Here is an 11,580-nt window from a genome sequence, read left to right as displayed (position 1 = left end):
TACAGCTCCACAGAAGGTACATGCTAAGGGACATCCTAAATGCAACGCTCTTCCTCCATTAGGGGTGGCAATTTTTATGCAGAAGGTTGGGGACATATGTTACACGGGTGAGGGGTTGCACTGTCTACGTTGCAATTAATGAAAGTGAATGAGGTCACGCTGCGATACACATTTGCCGCCAGGACACTGCAGTCTCCAGAAGAGTCAGGTGCACGGGCGAGGACTCATCTTCAGCCCTGAGCAGGGAAACCCGAAATAGAAGGTGCACACGAAAGTCTAGTGAAAGCAGCAAATGCAAAGTTTATTCATGGGGTGTAGTCTGATTTTACCAGACGAATTGGTGTGACAAGTAAAAAAACAAACAAACAACTTTTTACCATTATAATAATAACAAGTTTGTGATACAAAAAACTAGAGGAAAATACAGAAAAATAAAATATAAAAATGAACCAAATATAAAACTAACAAGGTCTGCGCCACAAGGAATCCTTATACTCCTACTGTCTCCATCCCTGGGGCCCGGACCCCCTACTGCCACCCATCAGTATAAGGTGTAGTTGGGTATTGCACATTTCATGTAATGTCTCTGAAGGCTTTTCTCTAATGATGACGGCATCACCAGTACAAGAGAGAACGGGAGGACGAAACTTACTGCAAATTTATTCATTTCAGGGGAAAAAAATCTACAAAATTCAACTTCCTGCCTGTGGTGCAGCGGGTCTGTGGATGGAAGACATTTGTGTCCTGATTCTTCAGGTCAGGCGGCCTCATCCTCCCGGGGCGATTTACTTGCGATGCCTCTTAGTCCTGGATGTTTGTGGCTGAGATGACGATTCTGCAGGGGAGACGACTTTCCTCTTCCTCCTTCTATGTCCTGAATGACCTCTGAAGACACAAAATAATAGAGACATAAATATAAACAGAGAGGAGAAAAGACGAATAATACACCCTGGGCCTACGGATAGCATTGTCATTTCATGTATTAAATAATACTACATAATTATAATCCAGAGTTGCGCTCACTATTCTACTGGTACAGTCACTGTGTACATACATTACATTACTTATCCTGTATTATACTCCAGAGCTGCGCTCACTATTCTGCTGGTACAGTCACTGCGTACATACATTACTTATCCTGTATTATACTCCAGAGCTGCGCTCACTATTCTGCTGGTACAGTCACTGTGTACATACATTACATTACTTATCCTGTATTATACCCCAGAGCTGCGCTCACTATTCTGCTGGTACAGTCACTGTGTACATACATTACATTACTTATCCTGTATTATACTCCAGAGCTGCGCTCACTATTCTGCTGGTACAGTCACTGTGTACATACATTACAATACTTATCCTGTATTATACTCCAGAGCTGCGCTCACTATTCTGCTGGTACAGTCACTGTGTACATACATTACATTACTTATCATGTATTATACTCCAGAGCTGCGCTCACTATTCTGCTGGTGCAGTCACTGTGTACATACATTACATTACTTATCCTGTATTATACTCCAGAGCTGCGCTCAATATTCTGCTGGTACAGTCACTGTGCACATACATTACATTACTTATCCTGTATTATACACCAGAGCTGCGCTCACTATTCTGCTGGTGCAGTCACTGTGTACATACATTACATTACTTATCCTGTATTATACTCCAGAGCTGCGCTCACTATTCTGCTGGTACAGTCACTGTGTACATACATTACATTACTTACCCTGTATTATACTCCAGAGCTGCGCTCACTATTCTGCTGGTACAGTCACTGTGTACATACATTACATTACTTACCCTGTATTATACTCCAGAGCTGCGCTCACTATTCTGCTGGTGCAGTCACTGTGTACATACATTACATTACTTATCATGTATTATACTCCAGAGCTGCGCTCACTATTCTGCTGGTGCAGTCACTGTGTACATACATTACATTACTTATCCTGTATTATACTCCAGAGCTGCGCTCACTATTCTGCTGGTGCAGTCACTGTGTACATACATTACATTACTTATCCTGTATTATACTCCAGAGCTGCGCTCACTATTCTGCTGGTACAGTCACTGCGTACATACATTACATTACTTATCCTGTATTATACTCCAGAGCTGCGCTCACTATTCTGCTGGTACAGTCACTGTGTACATACATTACATTACTTATCCTGTATTATACTCCAGAGCTGCGCTCACTATTCTGCTGGTACAGTCACTGTGTACATACATTACATTACTTATCCTGTATTATACTCCAGAGCTGCGCTCAATATTCTGCTGGTACAGTCACTGTGCACATACATTACATTACTTATCCTGTATTATACACCAGAGCTGCGCTCACTATTCTGCTGGTGCAGTCACTGTGTACATACATTACATTACTTATCCTGTATTATACTCCAGAGCTGCGCTCACTATTCTGCTGGTACAGTCACTGTGTACATACATTACATTACTTATCCTGTATTATACTCCAGAGCTGCGCTCAATATTCTGCTGGTACAGTCACTGTGCACATACATTACATTACTTATCCTGTATTATACACCAGAGCTGCGCTCACTATTCTGCTGGTGCAGTCACTGTGTACATACATTACATTACTTATCCTGTATTATACTCCAGAGCTGCGCTCACTATTCTGCTGGTACAGTCACTGTGTACATACATTACATTACTTATCCTGTATTATACTCCAGAGCTGCGCTCACTATTCTGCTGGTGCAGTCACTGTGTACATACATTACATTACTTATCCTGTATTATACTCCAGAGCTGCGCTCACTATTCTGCTGGTACAGTCACTGTGCACATACATTACATTACTTATCCTGTATTATACACCAGAGCTGCGCTCACTATTCTGCCGGTCTCTGTGTACATACATTACATTACTTATCCTGTATTATACTCCAGAGCTGCGCTCACTATTCTGCTGGTACAGTCACTGTGTACATACATTACATTACTTATCCTGTATTATACTCCAGCGCTGCACTCACTATTCTGCTGGTGCAGTCACTGTGTACATATATTACATTACTTATCCTGTATTATACCCCAGATCTGCGCTCACTATTCTGCTGGTGCAGTCACTGTGTACATACATTACATTACTTATCCTGTATTATACTCCAGAGCTGCGCTCATTATTCTGCTGGTACAGTCACTGTGCACATACATTACATTACTTATCCTGTATTATACACCAGAGCTGCGCTCACTATTCTGCCGGTCTCTGTGTACATACATTACATTACTTATCCTGTATTATACTCCAGAGCCGCGCTCACTATTCTGCCGGTCTCTGTGTACATACATTACATTACTTATCCTGTATTATACACCAGAGCTGCGCTCACTATTCTGCTGGTCACTGTGTGCATACATTACATTACTTATCCTGTATTATACTCCAGAGCCGCGCTCACTATTCTGCCGGTACAGTCACTGTGTACATACATTACATTACTTATCCTGTATTATACTCCAGAGCCGCGCTCACTATTCTGCTGTACAGTCACTGTGTACATACATTACATTACTTATCATGTATTATACTCCAGAGCTGCGCTCACTATTCTGCTGGTGCAGTCACTGTGTACATACATTACATTACTTATCCTGTATTATACTCCAGAGCTGCGCTCACTATTCTGCTGGCGGGAAGTGACTTGCCCTATGTTTCAGCTGAGTCCGCTCGCACCCATTCTTTCAGGCCTGATCAGGAGCGGGGTGCCGCCACCGGCGCAGGGTTTCGGTGCACTGCATTGGCCTCCTGCTGCGATTAGCCGCATGGAAAATTCACATGGCGGAAAAGGTTTCTGTTGTGTGAACAGACCCCTACGGAGGAGACTTGAGCAGGAGAGCGGCGGACTCTGAGGGGCAGCTGAGATCAGTCACATGTGCAGGGGATAGGAGACAAGTGGGGCCTCAGTAACACCTCCTGTCACTTACCCAGTGAGGTAGCGGCACTCGCACACTGACATTAGACAGACTGTAACTTGTGTTATTTCTCTAGATTCTCGGAGATGATTTGTGCAGATGGTTAATGATTTGGTTTCCCGCTGCCTGGATATAAGAGGTTTATGTGGGAGCGGCTCTCGCTGTGCTCTGTAATAGACGACTATAGAGAAGCGCAGCGGGGCGGCGTCTGCGGTGATACGGGGTAATGTGAGTAGTGGGGTCTGAGACACCAGGTAACACTGCATGTCTTATGTATGGTGGGGGGGCACTGCATGTCATATATGGGGGGCAGCACTGCATGTCTTATACTGTATATGGGGGGCAGCACTGCATGTCTTATGGATGGCGGGGGGGCACTGCATGTCTTATGGATGGCAGGGGGCACTGCATGTCTTATTATGTATGGAGGGCGGCATTGCATGTCTTATGGATGGCGGGGGGGGGGCACTGCATTTCTTAATTTGAAAGTTACTTCATTTTTAATTTTGGATACAATGTTACAATTGTCAATGTTGCAAGAACTATCAGCATTTGTTAAAGACGCCCTTCCTTAAAGACATGGACATTAGGTGATATCCAATGTGGCCAATTTTTCCATGTGCCTGGTTGTCTGTAAGTTACAAGTGGGATGGGGGTATCTATATACTATCTATATTATATGATTAAGGTGTAGGACCCCTTTAAGTGCTTTCCTATATGGCTGGATCTTCTCTTTCCAGGCCACTCCAGGCGCCTTGTCATTCAGAGCTGACTGTGCCTCGGTTACTTGTAAGCGCTGCCATCAGAGCCCGAGTCATTAACCAGCGATGACAAGACCCAGCGGTAATAATGGAGCGAGCGAGGTCTCGTGCACCGGGAATGAACTGGAAGCCTGAAAATGTGAGCGAGGAAATAAACAAAAAAACAAGATTCTGCTCTAATTCTGAAAAAAGATCCATCAGATGGAGAAACCAGAAATATGTGACGTACGTACTGCTGAAACGCGCTTACGGTAATCACCGAGAGAACGGCGACTGCGGCAGGTGAAGCCAAGGAAGAATCCGTACAGGTAAGACTAGAGAGGACGCGGTGGAAGATTTTACTCCCCAGCAATCGTAGGTTTAAGTTAGGAAATTGTGTCTGTAGCTCCCCCTAGTGGTGGCTGCAGAAAGTTATTCTATAGGATTTGGTCACAGGATCCTGCACCACAGCACTTGTGCAGTCGGCCGCTCATCCATATGCAGATTTCTGGCATTTATTTCTTCTGTAGAATTATTTATCACGTCTCTTATTTTGGGCAGAAAATGCAAAGTTTAGGCTATTTCTTGTGCAGATTTATAGCACGCTGGCATTATAGCAGCCCCCGGTCAGCACCGAGTATAATATACATCCCCTCCTGCTGCTGATTGACAGGTTTTTCCCTGTTACTGGCCATAGGGAGTAACCTGTCAGTCAGTGGTCTGCCATATCTGCTGGGGGCCCCTTTAATTCTTGGTCTATGCAGGGGATTTGGAGCTCTGCATAAAATAAATATCTACAGATACAGAGAAATGAGTCAGCACAGACGGCCCCACCTAGGGAGTCATAAGTGATCAGGGGTCGCCACACACTGTCTATGGGGACTGTCATTATAAAGCTGTCACTGCTGATGCATCTACTGTCTAGGACTCGAAGTTAATTCTTGGTTTATAATGTGCCGGGTAATACGGGTGAGTCATTAAAGGGGGCCCCGGAGGTGAGAGCACCCGCCCACGGCTTTGTGTGGGGGAAAGGCCAGTTCTTAGTCATTGCTGCCAGTCTGCAATCTTCACTCCTTCAATCGATGCGGCACTTCTGGTACCTGCTGTACAACCCCCTGAATATCCACAATAGCCAGGAAACAAAGGGCAGAGTATAAAAGCCGAGGCGGCCGAGTGCCGGGCGCACCCACCAATCAGCCCTCACCCCGCTGACTGGTTATTGTTAGTCACAAGTGGCTGACAAGCTGCACAACGCTCTAGTATGAGAGTCACAGGAAACATGTGCAGGGCTGGACCACAGCAGGAAGAACCAGGAACGGCAGAAGGGCCTCAGGAACAGAAGAAGGGCCCCAGAAAAAGAAGAAGGGCCCCAGAAAAAGAAGAAGGGCTCCAGGAACAGAAGAAGGGCCCCAGAAAAAGAAGAAGGGCTCCAGGAACAGAAGAAGGGCCCCAGGAACAGCAGAAGGGCCCCAGGAATGGTAGAAGGGCCCCAGGAATGGCGGAAGGGCCCCAGGAAAAGAAGATGGGCTCCAGGAATGGCAGAAGGGCCCCGGGAACAGAAGAAGGGCTCCAAGAACAGCTCAAGGGCACCAGAATTAGGGTCCCACCTAATAGGACGCACCTCACAACAGATTGCAGCAGAAGATGAGGCAGGACAACCCAGAAGGTGCCTGGACCCAACAGCAGGCGCTAAAAAAGGGCCCCATATCTAACAGAGGTCAAAAGTGGCCCCAGACTGACCAGGAAGAAGCAGAAGAAGGGTCTACATCCATCACAAAGCATCAAAACAAGGGCCCCTACCCAATAACAGATCTCAAAACAAGGGGCCCCGCATCCAACCGGAGACATCCAGTCCAACAGTCCCAGACACAGCTTTAGACTCTGAGAAAATGGTGTAAATTAGGAATAAATAATGTGATCAGAACCACGAGGACCACATGGGGTCACATCAGCGGAGTCCGCACACGCCCTATCGCCCCACGTCACGTCTCCAGCGCTCAGGAACATGGGGGGGATATTAGATCTGACTTCTAGACTAATACTAAGAAAACGAACCCCTGAAAGCCTCCGGAGAGCAGAACATTGGGATTTCCTCACAGCCCAGTATACGTTATCCCTCTGGTTACTGGAAACACATGTTCCCTGCATAAATGTGTGAGATAAAGCGGAAGCGCGGGAAATAAGACCGCGGCGGATCATCGAAATAAAGCTGGGAACATGCACCGCCTCATAAAGTAAATGATCCCAATGTTATTGTGTTTTCTAAGAATATGGCCTGCAGTGTAAAGAATGGGGGACATAACCCAGGGATCAATGCACAGGAATACCAGACAATGGTGCAGGGGTACATAGGAATACCAGACCATAGAGGGTGCAGGGGTACAGCTGGACATGGGTCTTGGTACCTGAGCAGCCCCTCTACCACATAATATAAAGGGCACATAACAGGTGGGGGAGGGGCCCTGTCACCGATTAATAGAGGTCATTACCAATAGTGATTAAATGTCTGATGTATCCGCACATTGTAGAGCGCCGACCCTTCCGACACGCAGGTCCAGAGCCCCTGACGTGAGCAGATCGCCCCATTATACTAATTATAGTCACTAATTGCTCTGCTGCCCGTCACATAAACAGCAGGGAGATGGAGATAATGGCAGGGCTGTGACTAGTAGTGCGACACCCGCCGCTCACCGTACTGACATATGACATATGATGAGCGGCGGGTTGTTATCTGACCTCAGCCCCTTCTCCCGATCACTAGCATATATATCACAACATGGATACATTATATCACTACATGGATACATTACATCACTACATGGATACATTATATCACAACATGGATACATTACATCACTACATGGATACATTATATCACAACGTGGATACATTATACCACAACATGGATACATTCTATCACTACATGGATACATTCTATCACTACATGGATACATTACATCACTACATGGATACATTACATCACTACATGGATACATTATATCACAACGTGGATACATTATATCACTAGATGGATACATTATATCACTACATGGATACATTATACCACAACGTGGATACATTATATCACAACGTGGATACATTATATCACAACATGGATACATTATACCACAACGTGGATACATTACATCACTACGTGGATACATTATATCACAACGTGGATACATTATATCACAACGTGGATACATTATACCACAACATGGATACATTATACCACAACATGGATACATTATACCACAACATGGATACATTATACCACAACATGGATACATTCTATCACTACATGGATACATTATATCACAACATGGATACATTATATCACAACATGGATACATTCTATCACTACATGGATACATTATATCACAACATGGATACATTATATCACTACATGGATACATTATATCACTACATGGATACATTATATCACAACATGGATACATTATATCACAACATGGATACATTATATCACAACATGGATACATTATATCACAACATGGATACATTATATCACTACATGGATACATTATATCACAACATGGATACATTATATCACTACATAGATACAGAACATCAGAAGCTGCAGACTGACCCCATTACTAGATGGGGGGGGGGGGGGGTTGTTTATTAGGATCAGACCCCTTAGGCCTCTTCATCTCTACATGATAGCTGTGCGGGCACATGAAGGCTCCGATCCCGGGGGCACTCCCTGCAGTCATACAAACATTGCCCTGCGGCTAATGGGTCGAGCGGCCGCCGGCTGTCACTGGATGTCAGTTTGTACAATGAGAACAGTAAATATTATAGTCGGTCTCCAGCCTGGTAATGATAGAGAAGGAAACAGCGATCTAAGAATACACGAGACTGTCACAGTAAACGGAGTAAGACGGATGGCAATCCATCAGCCATGGCAAAGTACAAGATAAAAATAACCTTAAAGGGGAGGTTAGAATGGACAACTCCTTTTAGAGACCCCCAGTGATCGGCTGTAATATGTGGCCAATTGTATACAGTAAAGGCGTCCAGCAGCAGAGCCGCCTCCATGTCATCCATCCTCACTACCGTCTTGTGTTTTTGGCCTGGGCCGTACGTGGACTTCGTGCCGTCTTAAGGGTAAGTTCACACGGAGTAAAATGGAGTGTAATTTGGAGTGTAATTTTTACACGTGTAAAAAATTTACACGTGTATTTTGGAGTGTTTTTTTTACACGTGGCGTTTCAGTAGCGTTTACGGAGTGTTTTTTGGAGCGTTTACTGAAGCGTTTTTTTTACACGTGTAAATGCTCCAAAAAACACTCCGTAAACGCTACTGAAACGCCACGTGTAAAAAAAACACTCCAAAATACACGTGTAAATTTTTTACACGTGTAAAAATTACACTCCAAATTACACTCCATTTTACTCCGTGTGAACTTACCCTTATTTATGAAGGTGACGCCAACCACATGTATCGCCTTATGGTCCTGTAGGACGTCATGTGGTAAACCTGCGCCATATGTCTGCTGCCACTATGACACACTGAGGGTGTGGCCGGGATAGGGGGAGGGGCACACAATGGGTCTTTGACATTATAATCCACTAAATAAAATCATAGATGTAAAATAATAAGAATACAGTGACAACAACTGTCCATGACCGCTAAGTGTCAGTCTTCACTGTGTCTGTAGAATTCTATTCCTAAACCAGTAGGGTCAGAATGAGCAGAGCTATTGATACACTGATAGCTTCTTTGGTGAGGTTTGGGGTCAGGGTATGCCGGATTATAACATTATTAGTGCATGAAAAGCAGCGGGTGACCTGAGGTCTGTACATTGGGAGGTCTCCCTAGAGGTGACATACGGGTTTCTCAGCACTCGCCATCAGTCACATGCCGTCTATTTTACTGAGATCTGATATAAGAGCAAATGTTTTACTTCACTCGTCCAGACTCCTGCTCCGCTTGAAACTTCTCTGACACTCCAGACTCCTCTGCTCCTCTTGAAACTTCTCTGATCTCCAGACTCCTCTGCTCCTCTTGAGACTTCTCTGACGCTCCAGACTCCTCTTGAAACTTCTCTGATCTCCAGACTCCTCTTGAAACTTCTCTGATCTTCAGACTCCTCTGCTACTCTTGAAAATTCTATGACGCTCCATACTTCTCTGCTCCTCTTGAGACTTCTCTGACACTCCAGACTCCTCTGCTCCTCTTGAGACTTCTCTGACCTCCAGACTCCTCGAGACTTCTCTGACGCTCCAGACTCCTCTGCTCCTCTTGAGACTTCTCTGACCCTCCAGACACCTCTGCTCCTCTTGAGACTTCTCTGATGCTCCAGACTCCTCTGCTCCTCTTGAGACTTCTCTGACCCTCCAGATTCCTCTGCTCCTCTTGAAAACTCTCTGACACTCCAGACTCCTCTGCTCCTCTTGAAACTTCTCTGATCTCCAGACTCCTCTTGAAACTTCTCTGATCTTCAGACTCCTCTGCTCCTCTTGAGAATTCTCTGACACTCCAGACTCCTCTGCTCCTCTTGAGACTTCTCTGATGCTCCAGACTCCTCTGCTCCTCGAGACTTCTCTGACCCTCCAGACTCCTCTGCTCCTCTTGAGAATTCTCTGACACTCCAGACTCCTCTGCTCCTCTTGAGACTTCTCTGATGCTCCAGACTCCTCTGCTCCTCGAGACTTCTCTGACCCTCCAGACTCCTCTGCTCCTCGAGACTTCTCTGACCCTCCAGACTCCTTTGCTCCTCTTGAGACTTCTCTGACACTCCAGACTCCTCTGCTCCTCTTGAGAATTCTCTGACACTCCAGACTCCTCTGCTCCTCTTGAGACTTCTCTGACGCTCCAGACTCCTCTGCTCCTCGAGACTTCTCTGACCCTCCAGACTCCTCTGCTCCTCTTGAGACTTCTCTGACACTCCAGACTCCTCTGCTCCTCTTGAGAATTCTCTGACACTCCAGACTCCTCTTGAGACTTCTCTGACCTCCAGATTCCTCTGCTCCTCTTGAGACTTCTCTGACCCCTTCAGACTCCTCTGTCCCCCTCCAGACGCCTATGGCCCTCCAGATTACTCTATCCTCCTTGAGACGTCTCTGACCCTCCAGACTCCTCTGTTCCCCTTGAGACCCCTCTGACCCTGGGGAGTAATCAGATCACCCACATACACATTAAGATGGATGGTTGATCCAGATAATGCACCTTATTAGATCAAGTGTCTGCCTTCTTAGCTGAATGCAGCTCTGGAGTCTCTAGTAATGTGACTGCAGCTCTAGATGTGACTGGAGAATATTTTGAAAGAAAACTACATGAATATGAAATTATAAGCCGATCATACTATATGTGTTTAAGGGAAATGATAACAGTGAAGACAACATGAAGCCCTTCCTGAGACATCTTGGATCTTCTCCTGGTGTCTTGCAGGCTGGATGTCTCGGTGCGTCCTCAGTATTACTGTGATTTTACCATGTTCCTCCTCTGAGGTGACGCCTGGCAGGAGGTCGTGACGCCATTTCCATCCCTTTATATTTGTGGCCGGTCCTAATACCTGACAATACTCTATTGTGACCCAACAATGGCCTGGCCTTCAGTGAACGCGGCCCAGAGGCAGCAAGAACACAGAATCTGCCCGGGCAGACAATACGCCGGCGAACAGGGCGACCGCTCAGCACAGACGAAGAGCAAACACAATGTTTAACCTAAGAATTAGTCTGGAAGCCATGGAGCGCGTCAGCACAACCAGCGGGTCTCCTAGCAGCCGCCGCAAGGCCATGGAGGACGAGCAGGGAGGGGCTGAAATATCCCATTAATATCCCAAATATCAGAAATCCACTGGAGACGGAGACTAGAAGACGCTTTACTGATACATCATATACAGGGCCGAAGGCAGGAGCAA

General features: G+C 45.8%; 1 protein-coding gene across 1 annotated transcript in view; it reads right to left on the bottom strand.

Annotated features, from left to right (window-relative positions):
• Positions 1–741: 741 nt before the first annotated feature.
• Positions 742–11,580, bottom strand: part of RAD18 (RAD18 E3 ubiquitin protein ligase) — a 153,813-nt gene continuing 142,974 nt past the window's right edge. The window contains exon 13 of the mRNA XM_075286198.1: positions 742–885. Coding sequence (XP_075142299.1) covers positions 786–885 — 100 coding nt within the window. The 3' untranslated portion in view covers positions 742–785. The remainder of the gene's footprint in view (positions 886–11,580) is intronic.

This window comes from Leptodactylus fuscus, chromosome 9 (genome assembly GCF_031893055.1).
Source record: "Leptodactylus fuscus isolate aLepFus1 chromosome 9, aLepFus1.hap2, whole genome shotgun sequence".
In the NCBI taxonomy this organism is placed as follows: domain Eukaryota; kingdom Metazoa; phylum Chordata; class Amphibia; order Anura; family Leptodactylidae; genus Leptodactylus; species Leptodactylus fuscus.
The sequence above is the reverse complement of the archived record's forward strand: the minus strand, read 5'-3'. Positions and strand labels throughout refer to the sequence as shown.